The sequence below is a fragment of the Oncorhynchus mykiss genome, chromosome 21, assembly GCF_013265735.2.
Source record: "Oncorhynchus mykiss isolate Arlee chromosome 21, USDA_OmykA_1.1, whole genome shotgun sequence".
NCBI classification, from domain to species: Eukaryota; Metazoa; Chordata; class Actinopteri; order Salmoniformes; family Salmonidae; genus Oncorhynchus; species Oncorhynchus mykiss.
This window is the reverse complement of record NC_048585.1, coordinates 23,637,456-23,664,621: the sequence shown is the minus strand read 5'-3', so window position 1 is coordinate 23,664,621 and position 27,166 is coordinate 23,637,456. Positions and strand designations below refer to the sequence as shown.

The window sequence follows — 27,166 nt, the reverse complement described above, 5'->3', positions numbered from 1 at the left end:
AGCTCTTGATAATTAACCAATTAAGTGCCAATTAAGAATAGCCTAGTTATAATCTTATAATAACACGTTTATTTCATATTTGTTAGCCGTAGTAGAAGCAGTAGCCAGTTAAATATGACAAACTAAGATGTAAGAGATACAGAAACCTAACAATGCTAGTGTGATCGATTAGGTTTTTGCCTGACATTTCTATAGCCTAATTTTCGATTTCACTGCATCAGCGCATGTGTGAGACCGGAGTTGGGGTGGGGAGAGGGACAAGTTAAACGAGTGAGGTGGCATTCATCCGGTTCCTGCTTCTAGCAGCAAAGCAAGAGACAGAGCAACAGCTTGTTGTTTAATTTATCACTATAGCCTAGCCAACTGTTGTGCAGAATGAGATATGCTTGCATCATAGCCTATAGCCTACCCTGCGTTTATTCAGACTTCAATAAGCGGCAAGTAGCCTAAAGCCCAGGGCTGAGGAAACAGGCTATCGAGAGGCAGGACTACGCTGGAATAAACGCTGCAGTCTCACCCACCCATGCTTCCTCCCGAATAGACTACTTATCCATCTGTTTTACACTGTCCCCACTACTGTTTTGACGTTATTTCTTTCTGCAAGGGCAAGATCCGAAACATGGAACTTATTTGCTTCGAGGACAAAGTCGTGCTAGCCAAAAGTGACCCCAACATTCTTGATGACGACAGAGTATTGCAAAATCTGCTAACCATTGAAGACAGGTTTTTACCGCAATGTTCGTATTTTAAATGTGTCCAGAAGGACATTCAGCCACACATGAGGCGAATGGTTGCAGGATGGATGCACGAGGTTTGTGTGTTTTTTTTTTAGCTTACATGTGCTTTGGTCAGGTATATTGCTGTTTTGAAGGCATGTGTGCATTGGTCTGGTATATTGTTTTACGGCATGTCATTTACTTATCTCACTCGAATAAGTGTGCTATGTATAATACGATTTGATTTCTATAATCCAAATGAACCTACAGGGGGGTGTGTGCATTTTTGTGTAAGAGTTTTGCATGTTGCTCATGTTCTAATAACTCTGTAATAAGGTTGTGTATTTATTCAGATGGTTTATTACAGTTTCATAGCATGGTTGTTTTGAGAGCTGACATTCATGGCATGTAGCCGAATTTTTACAATTTAATTCAATGAGAAATGACCCATGCCAGGCATGTGGTGCCTCGGAAGTTCCACCAGGCTATTTAAAGTCATCACCATGCATTTAAGTTCGCTGAATGTCAACAGCCTGGATTGAATTGGTCATGGAATCAGTCAAATGAAAGAAGACATTCTAATCTTCATTTTCATGTTGAATCTATCCAATTTGTCCGTTCTGAATAATTATGACAATTTTTTACAAATATTTCCAGTTGCCTCAAAACAACAAGCACGCACAGGCTACTTTCGTTTTTGCCATTATGAACTTTAATTGAAGACAAATGACTCTCACAATTTTCGGGAATGGTTTAGGAATGGTTTATGAACATTACGCATACAATTTCACTGCTGTAGCTAATTTATTTATATTTGTAATAATTTTTTGAAAATATGACGGACATCTGCGAAATGAGCAGCGTGGGTGTTTGGGCACGATTTCCGCTACAGGCTATGATGACTGAGAGATCTTTGATATTGAAGCTTTTATTGCGGATCCACTGACTGAATATCGACAGCATAGATCACATTTGGTTTTCCCATCATGCACATTTTTAAATGGGATATGTTCTTGTTTCTGCAGACATTCATGTAAATATTGATAGAATAATAAAAAAAATAGTAGTCCTAATATAATATATTCTCTCCCACCAGGTTTGTGAAGAGGAGAAGAGTGAGGAAGACGTTTTCCCCTTGGCTATTAATTATTTGGACAGGTTTTTAGCGGTGGCGCCCACTAGAAAGTGTTATTTGCAACTTCTAGGAGCTGTATGCATGTTCCTTGCAACAAAGTTAAAGGAGAGTCGTCCATTAACTGCAGAAAAGCTGTGCATGTACACAGACAACTCCATCACACCAAGGGAGCTGCTGGTAAGAAACTATTGTTTTCTCTTAATGCATGGAAAAGTATGCAATTACTTAAAGCATCATACATTCAAATATAGCTCAATAATTGTACAATATTATAATTGTTTCTTCTGCCATATTTAGTTAAATAAATCAGTGTACAGTTCTGGAGACTGATTCATTCCTTGGCCATACAGTGGGCCTATGCATGCATGAGGAGAGCGCCTGATCAGGGATGAACTAAAGTGGCCTGTGTTGCCACCTAGTGGCAGTTGTTCAGTTTGTCTTGTGGTAGAAGGTAGATTTCCAACATTGGGGATTAATCGTTTGTAGAAAGGAACAGTAGTGCATAAATCCACAAATGGTTCTGTTAATATCCACTGGCTGAGTAAGTTTATATGCATTAGTTCTATAATATCTAAACGTGTTTTCTTGACCACTCTCTGTTTTGTTGAATGATTGGTTTCTCCCAGGGGCCAGTTATTCACAGGTTATCCCACAGGGGACTCCCAGTTAACCAGCCCACCCTCTTAGCAACCATTTAAAGTCTGTCACTCCCTAGTATCAGATAAGACATTCCTCCCTACTATTACATCAATATTTCTACAGTAAATGGCATGTCCCACCCATGTTGCTCAAGTGGCCAAATATGAATCACCATAGGAGAGCTATAGGACTGTGTCCTCTTCTCCTCTGTTGTCCAGCTGCTGGGGTTGCATCATCACACACCCTTGTGCTAGAGGTTTCCTTGGAAAAAGTGAATGGAAACTTATAGTTAGAGGCTGGTCCCAGATGTGTTTGTGCTGTCTTGCCAATTCCTAAGGTCACAGTAATGCCAACTCATGCTAGACAGCACGAACAGACCTGGGACCAGGCTAAGAAGAGACATGGTGAAATGTAGATTCTTTGTCAATGAGCCACTGCTGGTGCATCAGCTGGGAGAGAGAGGGGAATTCAGGGGGTTTCTAGCAAGGGCAGCTGTCCAGGAAGTGAGCACAGCAGCGATGACAGACCTCCTCCCTGCACATCTTCAGTCAACATTCTCCACGGGCTTACCATAGGTTAATCGTTTGCATGTGTGGCGCTGTGCTGGTAGGAAACACATACAAATGAATGAAGTCTTGCTGTATGGCTGGCACTTGTCCTGGGCTGCCCCTGTAATCTGAGAGAGCCGCTCAGAGAGGGGCCTGTCCCTGTCCACGCTAAGAGAGGGGTTTCAGTAAACATGGGCGTTCACTGCCACAGCCTCCGTCTCGGGTTGACACATCATCTCAAAAGATGAAACCAGTCGGGGGATCAGTTGAATTTGTCACATCGGCTGTTTTGTTCCATTCCTTTTCCCCTTGGGGTGAGGTTGCTTTTAACACGAAAGCTCCCCGCGGCGCACTAACCAACGCGGGCGGTGCAGACCAAAGAAGCTAGCTAAGGCTTGTGACAGGAAGGAAGCAACTGTGGCTGCGATGCTTCTGTCTCTTTGGTTGGAAGCAGTGGCGAGGCTCGACACGTCACACAAAGAGCAATGAGAGAACCACGCAGACAAATGTTCAGAAAGAGAGACAGAGAGGGAGCGAGCGAGAGATGGAGCAAAGAGAGAGTCAAGGAAAATGTTGCTCTGGTGTTGAATGATCTCTCCTCTGAATTGAGACAGACTTGTTGGTATGCATGGTATTTCATGGCAAACAGAAGAGTAACAGGATCAATAATACTCCTTTAATAAAGTATTTCAGTTGTGTATATTACACTTGTTTTATTTGAGGACTATTATTTAATTCCATGTCATCGTCTCATCTCTATAGAGCTGCTGCCTGTGCTGTCTGACAAAATCACTATTTTAGTAGTTCTTCAAAGTAAATAAGGCATACTTTTATGACTGCTGAATACCAACAATCTATTTTCAGGTAGAGATTCCTCGCGAAGCAACAGCTGCTCTCATTTCTTCTCATGCTTTGTTTTCTTCCTTCCGTCTCTGTCCTCTAGGAGTGGGAGTTGGTGGTACTAGGGAAATTGAAGTGGAACATGGCGGCAGTCATCCCAAACGACTTTGTGGATCACATCCTACACAGACTGCCCCTGCTCAAAGAGAAGCTATCTGTGATCCGCAAGCACACACAGACATTCATCGCCTTGTGTGCCACAGGTAATAACAGGAAATTCCTGATAGGATAGTCTTGCCAATTCTCGTTTACAATCTATCTGACATTGTGACTCATCATTGATTGCACTCATCTGACCCTATACTCAGCCGTCTAAGGGCAGGTACCACAAACACACATCCAGCCAATGGCTGCTCTCCACGTTTCTCTTCCCATCACTGGAACACTGCTCGTAGCCTAATGGGGTCTTCTTTACATTAGAACGGCTGCTAAAAGCAGATGCAAGCTGTATTGAGAGCACTTTGAGCATATAAGGCATTAATAGTATAGTTAAAGGAGGCTGGGAGAATCCTCTCAGTGCGTGTGGTGTTTAGGTTAGCCTCCCCCTGTGATGACAGTGGGTGGATGAGTCTCCTCGCCTGCTGTTTGGCTCCCCTTCCACCTCCTCCTCTGTGGACTAGGATGACTCGGGTGCAGCAGCTGGGTTGCTCTCTCTCTCTCTCTCTCGCTCTCTCTCGCTTTCTCTCCCTCTCTCTCCCTCTCTCTCTCGCTCTCTCTTTCTCTCGCTCTCTCTCTCTCTCTCTCTCTCTCTCGCTCCCTCTCTTTCTCTCGCTCCCTCTCTCTCTCTCTCTCTCTCTCGCTCTCTCTTTCTGCGTATTGTTTGTTGACAGAGGCCCTTCCAGGTTTGATAAGTCAGAACTGGCGGCCGGCGGTCTTCCTCTAAGGGTGAATCCCAATGGGTTTGTTTCCTTTCCTATATCCTACTGTATGCCTTACCTCCTATGTCCTTGTTCTGATTGAATGGACTGCATTAATAAGACAGTTACAAAAGCTGACCTCTCTTCTATACATTGCATCTTTCACGTAAGACAATTTTAGGGGGAGGAAATACAGCTTAGGAAAAAGTCCACTTTGGTGTATTGAGATTTACTGCCTTGTGTCTCTTTGATCCGATCTGGCCCATAAGTCCTTGTTTACTACTTTGTGGTATTCAAGCCATAGTCTCCTTCAATGAGGTTCATGGCCTGTGGCTGTTAAGTGGCATTTTAGTGTTGCATTTTTGGGGGGGGGCGTGTTCCAGCGGTCTCCCCACTATTCATAAGCAGACCGTTTATATCACAAGCGCAAAACAGCCACAATAAAAAAAGAGTCAGCTGTGGTTTAGCAGTAATGTAAATGTTTAGGGTTTTATGTGCTGCACTGAATGCTGTTCTCATGACAGGGGAGCTCTCTGGCCTCTGGACAGCTGGCCTCTTGAGGAGGAGACGAGAGTGGTTGGACTACTCCCTGGGGTTGATCCAAAGCTATCAGTCGCATCCTCTTTCTATAAAGAGAGAGAAGGCCACAGCACAGAGACCAGGGTCTGTGCTTGGCTGGACTGTGCTTGGGCTAGAGCTGGAGCTGAAGCTAAACCCAGTCCACTTTAGGGCCGTTTCCTTTCCTCCAGGCCTGCTTCCTCCCTCCCCCGCCAGCCGGCAGGGCTATTGTCGCTGAGCGCTCTGGGCCTGGTTGATGGAGAACAAGAGGAAGTCGTTCCTGGAACTCATTGCTCACTGAGTAGGAGGATTCCTGCTCTGTTTTCCTAATCACAGCTGAGGCAGAGTGAGGGAAAACACACAGGCTCCACCACGGCCATGTGTTAGACTGTGGGAAAGTTGGGTTAAGCTATTTAAGAACCTATATTAAGAGATTATGATGATGTTTGAACGTCTTTAAATGCTCAGCTCCTGTACTTCATTTGGACTACATCTTATAGTGCATCTTGTGGGAATGTATTAGTCTGTGGGAAAGTACAGTTCAACTCAGTTTTTAATTTATACTGTAGATTTTTCCCCTCTTTTAAATGCTTCCTCACTTACTTTGGACTACTCCTTGACTTGAATGTGCAACTATGATTCTGGTTTGTCACCCCTTGACTGTTCTGAACTCACTGATGTCCGACAGGTGACTGACGGATCATGTTGTCTCTTGTCCTCAGATTTCAGCTTCGCCATGAACCCCCCCTCCATGATCGCTACGGGAAGCGTGGGGGCGGCCATCTGCGGCCTGCAGCTGGACCAATCAGACCAGGCCCTGAGTCGAGACCGTCTGACTGACCTGCTGGCCAAGATCACCAACACAGAGGTGGTAAGTAGTGTCTATAGCCTGATCCCAGGTCTGTTTTTTCGCTGTTTGGCCAATTCCTTGTTATATCAATGAATGACAAGGAGTTAGCGAGACAGAACAAACAGATTTGACATCAGGCTAGGTAAGTGCTACACGGACAACATTTTAGGAGCATGGCGAGGAACTTTTGAAGAGGTGGTAATATCAGTGTTGGCGAGCGTGTAGCGCAAAATACTTAATGTGTTCCAACATTGGGCACCGACACCCTCTTCGCCCTGCCTGTTAGACCTAGCTGTTCACCAACGTTCCTGGGCTTGGAGCACGGAGATCTTCCTGGTAAACAAGAGCGATGCTACAGTATGCCTGCAGTAGTCGCACATTGAAGTTATTTACTTTTCATGGAGTCAGAGCCTGTGGGTTTTGGCTCGGGACCTAGACTGCAGCTATAAAGAGCAGAGGCAAGGGAATGTCTTCTTAGAACCCAGGGCCCACATTCTTGTGGTAGAACACAAGCAGGCAGTTCCTTTGCACGGCTCCCACTTTAGCTCTTCTCTTATGCCTAACAGAGGCTCCATCTTTCCAGGGGAAATGGCAGACGAGAAACAAACACAGATTTCCTAACTCCTTAAGATGACATGCATTGAGAGCTCTCTCACACCATATATATTAGTGGAGAATGTTGGGAGGCACTATAGGAGGATGGGCTCATTGTAATGGCTGGAATGAAATGAATGGAACGGTATCAAAAACATCAAACATATGGAAACCACATGTTTGACTCTGTCCCATTTATTCCATTCCAGCAATTACAATGAGCCCATCCTCTTATAGCTCCTCCCACCAGCCTTCACTGATATATATATATCAGGCCCCTTGACTTCTTCCACATTTTGTTAGGTTACAGCCTTATTCTAAAATTGATTAGAAAATAAATGTTCCTCAATCTACACACAATACCCCATAATAACAAAGCAAAAACAGGTTTTTAGATATGTTTGCTAATTTATATATATATTTTTAAATGGAAATATCACATTTACATAAGTATGCTGACCCTTTACTCAGTACTTTCTGGAAGCACCTTTGGCAGTGATTACAGCCTCGAGTCTTCTTGGGTATGACGCTACAAGCTTGGCCCACCTGTATTTGGGGAGTTTCTTCCATTCTCTGCAGATCCTCTCAAGCTCTGTCAGGTTGGAGGGGGAGCGTTGTTGCACAGCTATTTTCCGGTCTCTCCAGAGATGTTCGATCAGGTTCAAGTCCGGGCTCTGGCTGGGCCACTCACGGACATTCAGAGACTTGTCCCGAAGCCACTCCTACATTGTCTTGGCTGTCTCCTTAGGGCCGTTGTCCTGTTGGAAGGTGAACCTTCGCCCCCAGTCTGAGGTCCTGAGCTCTCTGGAGCAGGTTTTCATCAAGGATCTCGCTGTACTTTGCTCCGTTCATCTTTGCCCCGATCCTGACTCCCAGACACTGCCACTGAAAATCATCCCCACAGCATGATGCTGCCACCACCATGCTTCACCGTAGGGTTGGTGTCAGGTTTCCTCCAGACGTGATGCTTGGCATTCAAGCCAAAGAGTTGACGCTTGGTTTCATCAGACCAGAGAATCTTGTTTCTCATGGTCTGAGAGTTTTTAGGTGCCTTTTGGCAAACTCCAAGCATGCTGTCATGTGCCTTTTACTGAGTAGTGGCTTTCGTCTGGCCCCTCTACCATAAAAGCCTGATTGGTGGAGTGCTGCAGAGATTGTTGTCCTTCTGGAAGGTTCTCCCATCTCTACAGTGGAACTCTAGAGCTCTGTCAGAGTAACTCCTCTGATTGCCCAGTTTGGCCGGGTAGCCAGCTCTAGGAAGAGTCTTGGTGGTTCCAAACTTCTTCTATTTAAGAATGATGGAGGCCACTGTGTTGTTGGGGACCTTCAATGCTGCAGAATTGTTTTGGTAACCTTCCCCAGATCTGTGCCTCGACACAATCCTGTTTCGGAGCTCTACAGACAATTCCTTCGATCTCGTGGCTTAGTTTTTGCTCTGACATGAACCGTTAACTGTGGGACCTTATATAAACAGGTGTGTGCCTTTCCAAATCATGTCCAATCAATTAAATCCACCACAGGTGGAATCCAATCAAGTTCTAGAAGCATCTCAAGGATGATCAAATACAGTGCCTTGCGAAAGTATTCGGCCCCCTTGAACTTTGCGACCTTTTGCCACATTTCAGGCTTCAAACATAAAGATATAAAACTGTATTTTTTTGTGAAGAATCAACAACAAGTGGGACACAATCATGAAGTGGAACGACATTTATTGGATATTTCAAACTTTTTTAACAAATCAAAAACTGAAAAATTGGGCGTGCAAAATTATTCAGCCCCTTTACTTTCAGTGCAGCAAACTCTCTCCAGAAGTTCAGTGAGGATCTCTGAATGATCCAATGTTGACCTAAATGACTAATGATGATAAATACAATCCACCTGTGTGTAATCAATTCTCCGTATAAATGCACCTGCACTGTGATAGTCTCAGAGGTCAGTCAAAAGCGCAGAGAGCATCATGAAGAACAAGGAACACACCAGGCAGGTCCGAGATACTGTTGTGAAGAAGTTTAAAGCCGGATTTGGATACAAAAATATTTCCCAAGCTTTAAACATCCCAAGGAGCACTGTGCAAGCGATAATATTGAGATGGAAGGAGTATCAGACCACTGCAAATCTACCAAGACCTGGCCGTCCCTCTAAACTTTCAGCTCATACAAGGAGAAGACTGATCAGAGATGCAGCCAAGAGGCCCATGATCACTCTGGATGAACTGCAGAGATCTACAGCTGAGGTGGGAGACTCTGTCCATAGGACAACAATCAGTCGAATATTGCAGAAATCTGGCCTTTATGGAAGAGTGGCAAGAAGAAAGCCATTTCTTAAAGATATCCATAAAAAGTGTAGTTTAAAGTTTGCCACAAGCCACCTGGGAGACACCAAACATGTGGAAGAAGGTGCTCTGGTCAGATGAAACCAAAATTGAACTTTTTGGCAACAATGCAAGACGTTATGTTTGGCGTAAAAGCAACACAGCTGAACACACCATCCCCACTGTCAAACATGGTGGTGGCAGCATCATGGTTTGGGCCTGCTTTTCTTCAGCAGGGACAGGGAAGATGGTTAAAATTGATGGGAAGATGGATGGAGCCAAATACAGGACCATTCTGGAAGAAAACCTGATGGAGTCTGCAAAAGACTTGAGCCTGGGACGGAGATTTGTCTTCCAACAAGACAATGATCCAAAACATAAAGCAAAATCTACAATGGAATGGTTCAAAAATAAACATATCCAGGTGTTAGAATGGCCATGTCAAAGTCCAGACCTGAATCCAATCGAGAATCTGTGGAAAGAACTGAAAACTGCTGTTCACAAATGCTCTCCATCCAACCTCACTGAGCTCGAGCTGTTTTGCAAGGAGGAATGGGAAAGAATTTCAGTCTCTCGATGTGCAAAACTGATAGAGACATACCCCAAGCGACTTACAGCTGTAATCGCAGCAAAAGGTGGTGCTACAAAGTATTAACTTAAGGGGGCTGAATAATTTTGCACGCCCAATGTTTCAGTTTTTGATTTGTTAAAAAAGTTTGAAATATCCAATAAATGTCGTTCCACTTCATGATTGTGTCCCACTTGTTGTTGATTCTTCACAAAAAAAATAAAGTTTTATATCTTTATGTTTGAAGCCTGAAATGTGGCAGAAGGTCGCAAAGTTCAAGGGGGCTGAATACTTTCGCAAGGCACTGTAGAAACAGGATGCACCTGAGCTCAATTTCTAGTCTCATAACAAAAGGTCTGAATAATTATGTAAATAAGGTATTTCAGTCTTTTATACATTTGCTAACATTTCTAAAAACCTGTTTTTGCTTCGTCATTATGGGGTGTTGTGTGTAGAATGCTGAGGATTTGTATTTATTTAATCCATTTTAGAATAAGGCTGTAACATAACAACATGGGGAAAAAGTCAAGGGGTCTGAATATTTTCCAAAGGCACCGTATATGTATATATACTGTAGATGCGAAAATCTATCATTTTACATCACAGATTAAACCGCTGTTTGTAGTCTAAGATATTTCTTTATCACTGTAAGTCTGCTCCCTTGGCTTACACAAAGGAACCTGAGGCCAGTACAGCAGTACACAGGGACTCAGGGGCCACAGTCAGTCTAAGACTAGGAACAACCCAGCATCTCTCGATAGACGTGTGGTTATTATGTGGCCATGGCAACGCTGGAGCTCAGACTGCGGCCCATTAAGTTTTAATTATCCGTACATTTCAAAGGAATGTTGGCCTCTGCGAGCTGTGTGCACTCTTTAAGGCCCGCGCTTTCGGAGCCGTAGAGTCAGACCTCTCACGAGAGGACGCACGGAATCAGAGAAATTACTTTTGAGATTCACCCACTCTCCTGAGTGATGAGAATGGTTTCTTTGGTCTCAGAGTTGTTGTGTTCCTCTCAACAACCCAATGGGCCTTGGTCAGAAATGTTGCACTAAAAATAGACTATGTAACCATTTGGAAGTCCAGCCCATTCTCCACTTTAGGATTATTAGGAATGTTCTAGCCACACCTCACGTGTGTTTAGGAGGATTCAAGGGCCCAATAGTCGCCACTCTCTGCCTGGTGTCTGTGTGCACTGGTACCCATTGTTCTAGGGACTGACTGGTCAGGAAACAGGCACGACCACCTATCACAAGACTCATAATATCCTCCCGGTCTGGCCTGCCTTGCATGTGACCAAAGCTGTTCCAATAACAGTCAGATGTCGAATATGAAACTGTGTGACAGCGATAAGTGTTCGTCCACAGGTGTCTGGGGTCAATCAAGAGAGTGTGTGTGTGTGTGTGTGTACAGCACCTAAAGTAGAGGTGTTAGTGTATTGATGTCTCTTCTCTGTGTCTGTTGCAGGACTGTCTGAAGGCGTGTCAGGAGCAGATAGAGAGGGTGTTGGCCAGTAGCCTGCAGCAGGAGCAACAGCAGCAGAGGCAGGAGGCCCTAGGCAGGTCGGGCAGCAAGGCCATGGAGCAGCAAGACCAGTCCAGAACCCCAACAGACGTATCCAGCACCCCAACAGACGTACGCGACGTCAACCTATGAGTTTCCCATCACCATCTACAAGAGTGAAGTCCACCAGCGAGCTCCCACCAATCGCGTCACTCTGTCAATCTATGGGATCCAACAACATGCGCAATGTCAAACGATGAGCTGCCAGCACATACCCCAAGTCAACCAGTGAACTCCCACCACTAAATGCCACACCAACCTACGAGTTCCCACCCTTGTTTGTTAAGTCAACCTGTGAGGTCCCACAAAGTTTGGGATGGCAATCTATGAGCTGTCAACAGCATCATGCTGGAATGATCAACTGATAAGAACTTTTACAAGCAATATAGAGAATAGGTCAAAAAAATTCAATGGGCGGCTCCCATTTATATTTAGCTGGTCACATATTGACATATGTGCCATATTCAATTCAACAAGCTCTTTTAGACACAAAATGTATTTGAAAACTTTGAAAGAGCCTTAGGTTTGCAGAAAGGAAACCTGAATAGATTTGCATACTTGAATTATGAAATATAGAAATATTAGTTTTTTACTTGATAAAAAATACCAAATATAGTTTTTCACTTGGAAAAAAGCTAGCAAAAACATTTAGTTATTATTCATATTATTGTATTATAATTATTGTTATTCTAAATATTGTTATCATTATTTCAATATAATTTAGTTGTATGATTATTTTTATAATAATCGTTAATCATTATTAAGCATTTAGCAATTTCACAATGAGTGGGTGTTTCCCTCAGTTTCAAATACAGGAAGCCCCTGTAGTACTGTGTGCATTACATTAAGTACTGGTTTGGTTCTGCACAGTGTTCATACACCTTTATTTAGGAGAAGCTAATGTACAGGACGAGGAGAGCTGCATCTCCTGCCTGCTAAACTGTGCATCTGTAGCACTGCTTCCTATTTATGCTCTTATATGCTGGCCAGGAGAGGGCTGGGCCCACTCACACAGAGAGAGAGAGTGAGTGAGGGGGTAGAGAGACGCACGTGTGGAGTCCTGAGGGTGTGTATATACTGCCCCCTAAGGGTGAGAGTGAGGACAGAACAACTATCAGCTGTTACGGTCTTGATTTCATTGCCAAGTTAATACCAAGCCAATATTTACTTTTCGAATTGAACAAGGCTATTTTTGTTGTTATATGTTATTGAATTGTGTGCTCTGAGAAACTCCTACACGTTATTAGAACATTATTGAGGATCATATATACCTTTTATACCAGGGAGCACTGTTTTAAGGCTGTCAGTAAAGTTGGCGTGAAAGCATGTTTTTGTTCTGGGTCAGACAAAGCCAATACTAGAGAAAGGGAGACGGCATGTTGGAGGGATGGTCTTAGTCTGGAGATGAGAATGAAACTACAGTTGTTTGTTAGTGTCAGATGGATTGTTAAAACAGTTTTGTGGAGTTGGAGTGTCTGGAACATTTAGAGCAGTGAAAGTTTGGCAAAGGTGGAGTAGCCTATTGGAGAGTGAGAGAAGATGGCAAAAAAGGGAGGTTTTAAGAGTGGAACTAGAGACGGCACGATTGGTGCCATGAAATGAAGGACTGCAGACAGTTGAAATGAGGGGAAAATGGATGAAGACATGGTAGGAAGCTCCCGATCGGCACACCGGAACAAGCCTGTTCTTATATGGAAGGGCTGCAGACAGTTGTCACTCTGATAGGTCAAGAGTTGATCATGAGGGAGCAGTTTGGTGTGCTGGAACATTTCCTGTAAGGGCCTGTTGTTAAATCCAACTAGATATTTAAGTCATGGTCAAAGACTTGGATCAACCTAAATGCACTTTTAAAAACATGTTCCTTAAAAGCTGAAGGGGATGGTTATCAAACGGGGTAGGTGGGTTTTCAATGTTTTATTTTTTTATAATGATTTTTTTTCTTTAAGTTATTTGATATTCTCTGGGCTGGATTCCCACTTAGGGTGATGCACGAGGACTAGAAAGCATTTCCTGACCAATGAGTAGGAGTAGGGTTTACCAACGTGGAACCAAATCATTTGCAATGCAAACCTAGGAAAGCTTTAAAAATCACATCTAGACTTGATTCTTTGATTACATCCATTTAACTTGAATTTTGTTTTTGCCTTCTTCATATCCAAATCAATATGATGGTCCTACGAAAGGATAACGCATCATAATGTTTTTTTTCTTCTGGTTCATAGTTTTTTTGTACTTTGTTTTGCTCCACAGTTCAGCTTGTTTTTCAGAAAAAAATAATAACATATGGTCTTTAAACCTATAGGCAGAAAACTTTGCTCTTTACTTTTGGCTTCCACGTTCAACAATGCAGAAAGTACTTAAAAACATATTTTCTTTTTCGCAATTAAACGCAATCTGCTATAAACTGAGAAAAGATATGGGTAAACATTTAAAGTTGTGTTTATGTGAATTACTTAAATGAATTTCCAAGTGATGAAAGCCAAAATGGATCTGTTTATCTTTGATATATTTTTCTTGCTGCTATTAAGCTTTTTGTTTTTCAATCTTAGAATTGTGATATTCACTTGAGTGTGCTGCTAAATGATGAATTTTAAAGTATCTTATTGTTTCCTTGCCTTTTCCTTGTTGTATGTAAACTGGAGAGAGTGGTAAAGTGGGACATGTCTTCAACTGGAAGTACCTTCTGCAGTTTTCTCCAATAGCATGTTTTACTCCCTTCTTTCCGTTTATCTGTTTGTTTCCTTGCTGCGTTCTACCATTGAAATGTTGTTGTACCTCAGGTTCATTGGACAATACCTCACAACTCAGCAGTTTTTCAGGGAGTTAGTGGAATCAAATCTGACTCTGATGCATTTTGATAGGTTATCCATTTTTTTCCCTGGATGAGAGGCAGGAGATTCACGTGGCACCTACTCTCTTTAGACAACAGATATTCCTTCTCATCTGTCAGATTACACTGATCTGTCATTTGCTAAGTAGAGGACCATATACCAGATATTTCATATCATACCTGGTGCCAAATAAAAGACGGCTATTTGAAATGTATTTGGAAGACAAAAAATATATATATATGTATCTTGTTTTTTCTACTTATGAGTTACAACTTAATTGCCACATTTAGGATCTGTGTATTGGATTAAGTGGAATGCATTTTGTGAGGTACCCATTTTGTGAGTTTTTTTAATGATAAAAAAAAAATGTTTATGTGTACTCCTTCAGTGTGGAAAACTGTGGGTTTCTAGTTCGTTTTGACCCCCACCACTGCCAACCACATGTACCTCAGAAGTGTCTGATCCACAACTTCTGTTCAATAAATTTGACCCACAAAAAAGAGTGAAGTATCTTTACTGGCTAGTAATGTACCTGTCTTCTGTTCTGTGCTGGTTAAGGGAAGGTTAACCTCGTCCGCAGGCTCAAATTGCTGGTGTATAGAGAGCCAGCTGGTGGACAAGATTACGGAAAGGTGAAATGTGTAGAGTGATTGGATTGGTGGTGGTGTACTGTGCTGTCAAGTAACTATGCAGGCCCATATGAAGGTAAGTTAAAGCTTGAAGGGTGCTAAATGGCTTCTCATTTGATTGAAGATATGCTGCACCAAAAGGCTATTGTGTGTCTGCAGCTATAGTCTTATCTGACACCTAGTGTCTGAGGGTTCAAACGTCTTATGGGGTGAGATCCTTACGCCAGAACCACAGAACCACAGACTCCTTCAAACGTTCTTCTCTTTGTAATTTTGACATCGAGAGTTATAAAAACGTATACAAAAGCACACATGGATGATATTAAACCCACAACCTCTTGGCTGTAAGTCAGTGCTATGACTAATAAACCACCAAGTCTGTGCCCCTTTCCTGCAGACAACTGACCTCATGAGTGGAATCGTGTTCATATTTTACATCATTTCAACTCTATCTGATATGGTACCGTTTTTTTTTCCTTCTTTTTTTTTAAGGTCATGACCTTGTGTTTGAGGTGTATACTTATGTTTCAAAACGTACACAAACGCACACACAAGATGATATTTGAACCTACAAATTCTTGACTGCATGTTATGGTTTAAACCGCAGAGTCACACACCTCTTCACACTTCTTACAATTCTCTTTGTGTATTTGACATATAGAGTTTTGGAAATGAACACTAGAGCCCCAGTTGTTTGGGTATTATATCTTCTCACTAACAATTACAGTACTGAATCATCAGGGGTGACATACTAGTAATGAGTAACTACTATATAGCAGCTTTCATTTAGATTATAAAATATACAGAGTGGTAAACAGCCTATGTTGTTGAAGAACATATATACAAGTCAAATTCAATGGTTTTGTACCTTTTCAGTTGCAAGCATCCTTACTCCCTCTCTTCAATGAATAGGCTACATTTATCAGGTACCATTCCACACCAATGGCTGGTAGACCGGCAATCCAATTCGGGTAATTTACCATTAATTCAGGGTCCCCATACAAAACTGGTATCTTCACCTCACGAAAGATATTTAGGGTTCATTTAATGATTATTATAGACAACAATGTTCTAAGAATTGTTCAATTGTTCAAATAATTGTGTTTGATCAGGGAACAATCTTAATAAGAGTAACATTTGTATTCTTGTTAACTAGACCTATTTATTATTCATTTTTCACCTTCTGCAATGCCATTGGTCTGTTAGAGTAGGCCTCGTGACGTCACGTCACGTGTCATAGAACTAGGAAGAAACCCGTAAACATTGAGTCAGTAAGGAGGCAGAGGGTCTTTTGGAATAGCCTAAAATGCTTACATTTAGCTTGACCGTTGTTAGACAGTAAGTAAATACCACCACCTTTCTGTTTTGTATGCTGTATGTATAATATATTTTATCAAATGTACGTAGGCTTCTGCATACGTGACAACCCTATTGAACCACTTCAAGCGAAGCTGTCCGTTGCCGACAATATTAGCTAGCAAGCGTGTTGCCTATTAAAATCAAATGTATCACCTAACAGTATTATTCTGTGCCAAAGCGGCTGCCTAGCTAAATCCATAGGTTTCTTATTCTGCCACCATATCGAAGCAGTGTCACTCTGAGTGTCCTCTCTCCATAGACCGCATATAAAGCCTCTCTCACATGCAGCCTCCTTGAAAGACATGCAAGCGATCAAAGCTACTAACGTTAACGTTGAAGCTATTTGTACACCTCTAGAATTTCCCTGATGCTGTGTATTCTTAGAAAAATGCTATGCATGTACATTTCAAAATGATTATCTTCTCACTTTCACAGTGGGGAGACACAATACAACAAGGAGAAGTTGCTACAAGGTATGCTGTTATATGTAAACATTCCAACCTTGACCAGTAATGACTTTCACTCGGGAATCCTGTGTGATTTAAAACCAAAGGCTGTAAGAACTAGCTACACACCTTTCCTTGTTTCTCATGTATCAGCTGATAGAATTAAAGTGATTGATACTCATCTGTTTCCATGTTCACTTGAGGGGGAATGTTAAAAGAAAGGTCACTCACACAAACACTGACTACTCCCTTATCCAACTGGTTTTCTAAGTGTGTATACCTGTTGGTCTTGTGCTGTCAGGTCAAGGGGTGGACACTTCCCTCTCGGAGCCGGGGCTCCAGCAGGCAGAGGCTGCAGGACTGTACCTGAGAGAGCTCAGGTTCTCCAACGTGTTTGTCAGTAACCTGCAGCGCGCCAGACAGGTGAGTTTTCCTGAGATGCCACTGGTGTAACATGTGATGTCGACTTAGGTTACAGGTAGGTGACCACTAATCTCGTCCACCCAGCTTGCTCTATGTATCAATTGAGCCTGGGAACAAGGTTAGGTGACCAACAGAAATATTAACAATGCACAGCAGATGTAGGATGTAGCCTCTGTTTAGTTTAGATTCCCAGTGTGCGACTTATAATTGTGGGCACCGGCTACACTCACTGCCATTCAATTGCAGGAAATGGCAGGAGGTGTTGGGAACTGATGTCAAAGTAAAATGATTCCCTACTGCAACACCTTTTCAGTGGGAGACACTCAGATAAGGGAAAGTCACTTCAATAATTCCTGGAACAAAACTTCTCCATTGTATATGTTACTGTTGAAGGAGGGAAGAGAGCAGAGAATATATTAAACCACAGATATAGACTACAGGATATGAGAAATGTCAGCGGGTAGAACTAGAAGTAATGTTAGTTTATCGTGATGGCCTAGTAGCTGATTTGGTTGTGGGTGCGGAGATTAAGACAGTGCTGTCATTGTTCACACATCCTTATCCTTTGTCAGACTGCAGAAATCATTATGAGGAACAATGTTCACTCCTCGGGCGTTGAAATGGTCTTTGACCCCTTACTCAGAGAGAGGGTAAGTCTTTCATATGCCTCCTATTTCCTATTGCATGTATGTAGTATACAATTGTGCCAGCCCAGTCTACCTCGACAGGGACCCTAGAGTTTGACATTCAAATAAAATGCATAGAAAATCTGCATCAAAGTGGTTCATCAATCATACAGGGTTTTGGGATCGCAGAAGGACGGCCCAAGGAGGATCTGAAGAACATGGCTAACGCAGCCGGCCAGTCATGTCGAGACTATACTCCTCCTGGAGGGGAGACCTTGGAACAGGTTAGTCTGTGATCTGAACATTTTATCAGCTTTCCCTTTGGTCCTGCTGTTGGCTAGCTGCCAACAGCTCAGAGCTGGATTCCATGGCCAACAGTGCCATGCAGGGGTTCAACTCGGAACTTCAAGGCGGAAGCTCAACACATCATTAATAGATCATTCATTTTTCTTCGAAGGAGATGAGTATTATTTTAGTACTTGAATAATTTTAACGTGTGTCGATGTCTCCCTCCAGGTAAGGCTGCGATGCAAGAAGTTTCTGAAGTCGCTTTACCAGCGCATGGTTGACGACCACAGCTGCTCAGGACAGAGTTCTGCTGCTGTAGGGACAGAGGCTGGGGCCGGTGGAGCTGAGTCTGGCACAGATGGGCCCCTGGCTGGTTTGCCTGACGACGGGATGGAAGGTGTCCCTCTGCATGCCCTGGTGGTGAGCCACGGTGCCTACATCCGCGTGGCTGTGAGACATTTTGTGGAGGACCTGCAGTGCTCTCTGCCCCAGGGCCTGAAAATGTCCAAGGTGTTGTCAGCCTGCCCCAACACAGGCATCAGCCGCTTTGTCCTCACCGTGTCTCCCAGTGAGTGTGGCGTGGCGCTCTCTGCTGTCCGCTGTGTTTTCACCAACAGGAAGGACCACCTGACCTCCCGTAACATATGTTACATCACACATTAAAGATAGACAAGGCAACACAAGGTTTAGTCACTACTCTGTTCTGTTTAAATATGATTTACTGTAGATAACAAACCACTAAAAGTAAAGAATATCTGGGACAGTGACCTACCTGTCTACTATTTGATGATATGAGTTGGGGGGAGATTTTAGTAGGGTCATCGAAGAACCCTAATCACCCATTTATTATTTATTTATTTTATACACAGTAAATAAATTAAGCATTTTTGCACAGTGTATATCTTCGCCTGTTTTAAAACATTTTAAGTAACCCCCACGTTGTGTGACATATGTAACCATGGTGACCTAGGCTCTTATGCATATGTATTGGAAGTGCCCCAAAGTGGATACATTTTGAAGATCGGTATCTTCTACCTTAACTGATGTTCTTGGAGTCACTATACCAGTCCTTAATGATGACTCATCACACACACTGTCACTCCAACAATGATGTGTAATGCTGACAGGGTTAACAACAGCAGACAAGATGCTGGCACTGCTATGGCAATAACACAAAAAAATGTACTACCTCAGTTGTTCTTTTGATTGTGTATTTATTTGGCTAGGGGTTGGGTTGGCTTGAGAGGTTGGATGGTGGAGCTTGAATGAGTCTGAAGTTGGGTCCATATCTCTGTTGTGATTTCCTGTATCTATTTTACATCATGTTTTGCTCCGTTGTCATTGAGGTTTGTCTGTTTTCCCGGTCTATTGAAAAATATAATCAGAAATTTATCACAAGGGAATGACTACCCGACCACAGACAATGACACTGAGAAGTAGAGGACACAATGTATTATGCGAATACAGGGTAAATTATTTGCTTTTTAGCTGTCAATGGACCCTTTTTACAGTAGAACATTGCTCAGTGCAAATTCTGCAGAACTATTGGCAAGATGTATGTATATCCTGGATGAGTGGATTTCCCGGTCTTCCAATAATTAATTATTCATGGAATTTTCTATAGAAACGAAACACTTCCTGTGTCATAGTCCAATGAAATGAGGACTTGTTTGGAATGTTTTAGTGTGGATAATGTAGTGGTTTGTTTCCACTACTAAGTCGATCATGTTGAAGATTTAGTTGTATTGTTTGTGTCATATTATACCAAAGGCAGAAAAGTGTGAAGAATGTCAGTATCTTTTAAAGCCTTTACAATTCATCTCTTATTGTGGTCCATGTCCATTACAAGATAATAAATTATACACTATCAGAAATGGATGTCTTTTCTGTGAGACTGGTGTGCTATGCATGAACTCGAGCAATACTGCAAGCAACCTGTCACTGCTACACAGTTACAATTATATCAGACAGTTGTATCATAACAGTTTAAACATAGTATACTTATTTTTACAAACCAGCTAAATGTTACACATTGACAGTGTTTTGTCTTTATTGTTACACATTGTCATTTTCATATGCAAGCAGTACATCGTTACAGTATTGTTTGGTATTGTATTGCCAATAAAAGGCTTCAATATTGGTGTTTAACATGTTCAATGGCCATGTATCTCAAGTGTTCATAAATGGTGACAAGCTTCCTCTGATCTTGCACAAATGTAATTGTCACTAAAGGTTGCATAAGAGGCAATAGAGTGTGCAAGTCTTGTAGTTTCTTTATGCAAAGCAGGATTGGAACCAGTGGATGTTTGCAGGTTGGGAAATATCAGGTTTAATCACCTGAGGGGCCACTTCCGAGTTGCGAACTTTCTCATGTTTAAAACATGAAATAATTCACTTTGTTTCAGTGTTCAGGCTGAGCGTGACAGGTCAAAAGAACTGGGGCAATTGAAAATTATGCGACAGCTACTGACCTGTGTCTAGATTGTTCCAGAGACAACCATGAGTAATGCTCCAAAGGCCCAAGTGGCAGCATAAACATCTGTACTAAATCTGATCCTTCAACATGAATGGGTGGGTTTGCTTAAATCGTATTCAACTTAAGTGTTATTACAGTTCTTCCTTTGAAGGAATATTGCCATATTTGAATAAACTGCCTCAAAAATATTGACAAATATCTGCAGTATATCAATCCCCAAAAAAGTGCCTTCACTCATGACCGCCACTGAGATTGTTAAGGCTCCTCTCAGATGTGACAGCCAGGTCAATGTGGTTTAACCTCAAAGTGAAACAGGACAAAGGTTAGTGGTCACCGTCATGTGTTCCTTTGACTAAAACACCTCCAACATGTTACTTAGTGAGATTGAAACAAAAATAGAATGTGGAAATGTTTATTTTTAGAAGATGGTTTGGCAGGAACTAAGATATGCCAATTTTCTCCATAATGAGATGCGGAAGCGTGGGACACGCAACCTTAATGACTGGAAGCTCAAAGTGAATGAGTCAATGGTCAACCTGCTTACGCACTTAATGTGACACAGAGCTTCCTCACACATTTAGCCTGTACTTATATGATTGCATCATACATAGAATTCTAGGATGAAGTGGTTGTGAGTATACAGTTCTTCATCCTGAAGTTCTAAAATATTGATCTAAAATAATATAAATTAATTAATTGGAAAAAGTCATATTTTCTTCATCAACATAATAAAAAAAATTCATGATAAATGTCACTAGCCCTCACACACAGTCTCCTCATAACTTACAGGTTTTCAAAATAACTCTTTAACAGCTAAGCATCCATATAAATAGTATACTATAAATAACAATAAATGAATGGATTTAAATAAATAAATTCTTAAAACTTTAATGGAATTGGCTTTGTTGCTTGCTTTTGGTGGCCAGCATTTATAACATGTGGTTTCTATTCGTTCTGATACCCAGTAGAGTGGACCATTCATTTCCGTTTAAAATTAAACGTCTCACTTGAAGAACATGCATTATAACATGCATGCCTACTGGCATATTCAACATTATAGTAGGGCTCATTTTAGATGGAATATGTTTAAGTTTCATATCAATGGTATTTTCTTGCAGTATTCTTGCATTATATAACATTTAATAAAGTGACTTCAGCTCAACTCTTCTTTTTTTTTCTCCAAAAAAGACGCACAATTATTTCGGATTTCAGCATGATTCTCATAAGAATCCTCCCCGTAAACAGAGCGCAATCAAATACAGAATACAGAATTTGCGTCCTGGAATTAAAAATCACGGAAACCAATAGTTACTCACTGTGCTATAGTAAAGAATGGCCGAAATAAAATGTTCCAATGTGGTATTTTTTTAGCTACATATTTCATATTATGACTACATATAAATTACCAATATGCCCTAATAAGGGTGTCACTGTCAGACTTTCACAAGTATAACATCTGTTTAAAACTTTGAGGGTTGTTTGCAGAACTGCTGGAAAAGACCCAACGTGAACGCATACATAGCTTACATTGATAAACCCAAGTGTACAACTGCGAGTGTCCTGTCCTCTTATCCCATCATTCCATTCATGATACGGGGGCTGGGAGGGGGGTTTAGGGAATGCACGTTCCACGGGTCGTCGGAGGGAGACTGAGGGGTCTCCCGGGAGATGTTGCGTCCCTCGGGGAGTTCAGCCTCCTGGTCCACCTCCAAGGTGTCATCCAGTTGCGGCATTGCCCGGGAGTCCTCCTCCGTTTGACCCAGCATGTTGTACGGGTCAGAAGGGTCAACCGCCCGGTTCCTCTTCTCCCGATGCAAGAGGCGCTCCAGCGGCACGGTGTTCTTCTCCGACAGGAAGAGGGAGGTTTGCGGTAGATTCTGACCCACTGTGTACACTTGCTTTATCCCTTCCAAGTTGAGCAGAATACCAGTTCTACAAGAGTAGTACACGTTGCGGTGGTTTTCTAACAGCTTGTGGTTAAAAAGGCAGTCTTCCTTGAGGCAAACAGTCTGCAAACAGATAAATGGATGAATTCACGCAAACAGACCACTTAGGAACGTACATCAATTAAATTCATTTTCAAAGTGTTACTTGAGTGCTAAACACAAGAATACTTCGACCAATGTAAAAAATATGATATTATATTAGCTTTGTGTTTGGATAAAAGTGGTCTGAAATCCGTGCGTAAAAGCACATTTTTGGTAGGCATATGACAGAAAACATGTATTTCAGTTCAATGGACAATGAAAATGGGAATTTACTTACAGAGCTGAAAGGGTTTCCCAGGGCATCCATGCACAGGTAGCGGTTACTTTTGACTCCAAGTATCGCCACGCGCTCTCTTGTTTCCGCCTTCAATAACATCACACCTGTTGACAAAATTAATTGTGTTAGCCTATAGAAGCAGATTAAAGACAATGACTTAAAACTACATTTCAATCAAATCCAAACGCCCAAAATGTAATAAGAACTTACTGTATGAGCTTCGAAGTGTAGTTTTGCTCACGTGGCCATTTAAACTGATCTCAAGGTAGAAATTGTTCACGTCTGAAGACGTCTGCAGGTGTACGTATCTTCTCGGATTCCCCCAGTTGGATCCCAGGAGAGGTGATGGGTTTGGAAGAGCGTCTACTTGTCGAAATCCCTGAAGAACAGCCAGTAAGAGCACAAGAACGGCGTTCCTCATCCCAGATGTCTTGGTTATTTCCATCTTTTACCCCCAAAACACAGAAAATGTATCCCAGAGATTTCGGATGTAGCTTTGAGTTCTACAGCAAGCTGTTTGCAAACTTCAGCTGATCTGATTGTCCAAAGTTTAAGGACGGCTCTATTTAAAGGGACCCAAGTGCCACTCCTGCTCACATCCTTTAGCCTACGCAGCATTCGCAGATGTGGGTCTTTCTCTCGGCGGAAGGAAGGGGGTGCATTTCCACCTGCCTGTTTGTCTAAAGGTATTGGTCACCAAATAACGTAGTAGTTTCATTGAGCAATGACTGTACAAAAGTGACATCGTATTTTTTTCCCAAACATCAGCACTTTCATAATCATGATCCTTGCACTAATCTTTAAATCGCATATGTCATCACAGTGTGTGCAATATAACCCTCTGTCCAGTAAGCATATTATAATAGACATAGATATTTTTTATAGATATAGAAACATATTAATAATTGCACATTGAAATACTGACTTTAGATAAGTCTATGGATAATCTATACAAACAATTCCCAAGTTTTCCTGTCCCTAATTTATACAACCTATTCCCAACACCTTTCCAATGTTTTGAAAACTGAATTCTATGATAGTAATCGAACATTATGGTACAATCTGTTCAAATTAAATGATAAGACAACATCTTAGATTTAGATAAATATTAGACCATTTAAGAACACAGATCTAATGTAGTGCTGTATTTCTATCTAGTATTTTCTATTTCATTATAAAAACATAAATCCATGCCTGAATATGACTAATTAAGCTCCAAATTAACATTACACTGTGTGCATAGTTTATGATGACTGGGGGAGCTAGACTTACCCCAGTCTATAGTCCAATAAAACACCTTGTGTAGAATCAACAGTGCCGCTTCTTGTTTAGCTTACTTCCTACACAATTGTCCTGTCTTCCTTTTGATTCCTACACATCTGTCATGGAACCACTTCACCATGCAGTCCTAGTTTGTGCAGCAGGTGATCTTGCCGAACAGATGTCTATTGCAGGAACAGATTGCTGCTGCCCCATCCTCCTGTTCATTCAATACCATTTGCAACGTCCTTTTCTGGAAATCTGGAATCAGGTGATGTTCAACAAAAAGCTTGGGTTCTGATACACCATCCCATCTGGTTTGCGCTTAGTGGGACTGTCATTTGTTTTTTCAACAGGACAATGACCCAAAATACACCTCCAGGCTGTGTAAGGGCTATTTGACCAAAGAGAGTGATGGAGTGCTGCATCAGCCCTCAACCCAATTGAGATGGTTTGGGATGAGTTGGACAGTAGAGTGAAGGAAAAGCAGCCAACAAGTGCTCAGCATATGTGGGAACTCCTTTAACACTGATGGAAAACATTCCTCAAGAAGCTTGTAGAGAGAATGCCAAGAGTGTGCAAAGCTGTCATCAAGGCAAAGAGTGGCTACTTTGAAGAATCTCAAATTTATTTAGATTTGTTTAACACTTTTTTAGTTACTACATGATTCCATGTGCTATTTTATAGTTTTGATGTCTTCACTATTATTCTACAATGTAGAAAATAGTACAAATAAAGAAAACCCTTGAATGAGTAGGTGTGTCCACAATTTTGACTGGTACTGTATGTCCATTGGAGGCAAGTCATTGTATATCTGGGGACACTTGATCTTGAGGACCATATACCCATGGCAGTCGTCCAGGAAATCCCATCAGGTGAATCGGCTAGGAAGGGTAGGGCATTGTAAACAACAAGGCCTGAGGGTTTCATGTGAAAGTTGATGTGCTGGTCTGTCATCTGTCGACAGCATTCCTTTCTTGTAGTTTCCTCATGCTCAATGTCCCATTTCACTACGGGCACATGGGAAATGCTAACAGTGTCATACTACATGACAGCTGACTCACTGTTATAGTGAATGACGTTGTGCATATTATTGACCTTGTGCAACAGTCACCCTGTTGAAGGGTAGGGAGTAGGGACTTTCCTTGGGGGAATAACTTTCAACTTTTGTGACTTGGGCCAACCAGTGTGGGACTGGTGGGCAATGTTCCCTCTAAGCTGTGCACAGAAGAAATATCAGCCTGCGCAAAGAAGCAAGAGATTAAACTTCAACGCATTTTCAATACATTTTTAGAGCAGAGCAGCTGATATTTCTTATGCAAATAGACCATTGCCATTTATGGATCTGTGCTGTTCACTTTGAACTGGATTGTGTTCCCATCATGAGTGGTCTAGATACGCTTGTTTTGAGAACAAAACATGTAGCCATGTGTGCACATTTTTTCAGGTTGTTTGCTAGTAATTTAGTTATTAGCCCAGTTAAAGCTAATTTCTAGTCATCAATGGGGACGTGGTTGCTTCCTACAAAAGCACAAAACCTATGCATTTCTAGCTATCTTTGAAAAGTGAATCAGGTTAAGTGCTTTTTTCTATCTTAAAGGGGCAGTGTTATATTTTGAGACAGGCTTGAATAAGCTAAGTAGCCAATAGGTAGAGGGTAGCATAATTTGTCTGATTCTCTGTAATAATGATATGGGAATAAATCTGCATTTTATTTTGTAAAGTGGTTTCTTGCATCAAACACATTTTCAATCACTTCCTTGTCTGAAGGACAAGTGGATAAACAGGTTAATGTCAAGCCGATGTATGTTTTTTTTCCAAAAGTCTCATGGAATGTAGGCCTACATTGAACACCACACATTGGCTGCTACTGTTGGCTTAATGATAGAACAGCTATTTCCATGTTAAAATGTTATGGGATGCATTTTCTCCATTGTTTTTAATGGTAGGTCACTCTGGTAGGCCTACATTATGATAAAATAGCCACAGTAGTCTACTTGACCACGGTTAAAACTGTAACTTAGTGTTCACAGTAAACATGCGCCAGAAGTTGCACAGAATTTTCACAATTTTCAAGTTTGCGTTCAGCAGACCTGAAATTTGCTCGGTGCCCAAAGTCTTTTGAGGGAACATTGCCATTAGGTGTAGTTCATATTCTGACTCAGAGACTGTTACGAGAATTTTCAATCCCAATGATGATAACTAAACAATTATTTAAGCTTTGACCAATCCCCGAGGTTTGTAAGACCCTGGGTTTAATAATAATTAGGCAAAGACTCAGCTTATGCAAAAGGTTGGTTCTTCATTCACGAGAACGTTCTAAAGTAAAAAAATGACAATTTTATAACTTCCACCCCCCTACCTACTTACACGCACACAAACACACAAACAGTAGGTGGGATGTATCTTTCCCCACAGTTCTCATTCCTCGTTTATCACTACCAGGCTGGCAGTTCCATCCTCTTGAGATTAGAGGGACCTCGACAGGACTCCCTTTCCTGTCATAAGTTTTTTAGAGTTCCAACCAGGTCAGGTCATGTATAGTTTAATTATCCTCTGTATTTTCTTAGTCACACACACACATTTCTCTCCCTTACTTGTCTCGGCCAAACCTTATTGGACTTAACTTCTCTAAGATAAGGGGCAGCATTTGGAATTTTGGATGAAAAGCATGCCCATATTCAACTGCCTGCTACTCATCCCCAGAAGATAAGATATGCATATTATTAGTCGATTCGGATAGAAAACACTCTGAAGTTTCTAAAACTGTTTGAATGATATCTGTGAGTATAACAGAACTCATATGGCAGGCAAAAACCTGAGAAAAAATCCAACCAGGAAGTGGGAAATCTGAGGTTTGTAGTTTTTCAACTCATGCCCTATTGAAGATACAGTGGGATATTGGTCATGTTGCACTTCCTAAGGCTTCCACTAGATGTCAACAGTATTTAGAACCTTGTTTGAAGCTTCTACTGTGAAGGAGGGGGAAATGAGGACTCTTGGAGTCAGTGGTCTGGCAGAGTTCCACGAGCTCGTGATGCTCGTTCACGTGTGGGCTAGCTCTGTTCCATTGCATTTCTGAAGACAAAGGAATTCTCCGGTTGGAACATTATTGAAGATTTATGATAAAACCATCCAAAAGATTGATTCTATACTTCGTTTGACATGTTTCTACGAACTGTAATATAACTTTTCGTCTGAACTTTCGCATGTACTTGCCGGTGCGTCGAGATTTTGGATTGTGTACTAAATGAGCGAACAACAAGGAAGTATTTGGACATAAATGAGGGACTTTATCGAACAAATCAAACATTTATTGTGGAA

At 41.7% G+C, this 27,166-nt stretch overlaps 3 protein-coding genes across 3 annotated transcripts; 2 read left to right on the top strand and 1 right to left on the bottom strand.

Moving 5' to 3' along the window:
• Positions 1–363: 363 nt before the first annotated feature.
• LOC110500074 (G1/S-specific cyclin-D2) lies at positions 364–14,572 on the top strand. Its single transcript, XM_021577220.2, has 5 exons — positions 364–811; positions 1,813–2,028; positions 3,982–4,141; positions 6,076–6,224; positions 11,144–14,572. The coding sequence occupies exons 1-5, from the start codon at positions 620–622 to the stop codon at positions 11,330–11,332; spliced, it is 906 nt and encodes a 301-aa protein (XP_021432895.2). The 5' UTR covers positions 364–619; the 3' UTR covers positions 11,333–14,572.
• A 1,329-nt stretch (positions 14,573–15,901) lies between these two features.
• tigarb (TP53 induced glycolysis regulatory phosphatase b) lies at positions 15,902–19,715 on the top strand. The gene is made up of 6 exons (XM_021577218.2): positions 15,902–16,037; positions 16,494–16,531; positions 16,806–16,927; positions 17,500–17,577; positions 17,727–17,837; positions 18,070–19,715. The coding sequence occupies exons 1-6, from the start codon at positions 16,006–16,008 to the stop codon at positions 18,502–18,504; spliced, it is 816 nt and encodes a 271-aa protein (XP_021432893.2). The 5' UTR covers positions 15,902–16,005; the 3' UTR covers positions 18,505–19,715.
• A 156-nt stretch (positions 19,716–19,871) lies between these two features.
• Positions 19,872–23,232, bottom strand: LOC110500073 (fibroblast growth factor 23). Its single transcript, XM_021577219.2, has 3 exons — positions 22,793–23,232; positions 22,583–22,686; positions 19,872–22,326 (listed from the first exon to the last, which is right to left on the bottom strand). Exons 1-3 carry the CDS (start codon positions 23,025–23,027, stop codon positions 21,886–21,888), a joined length of 780 nt encoding a protein of 259 aa, XP_021432894.1. The 5' UTR covers positions 23,028–23,232; the 3' UTR covers positions 19,872–21,885.
• Between the last annotated feature and the right edge of the window lie 3,934 nt (positions 23,233–27,166).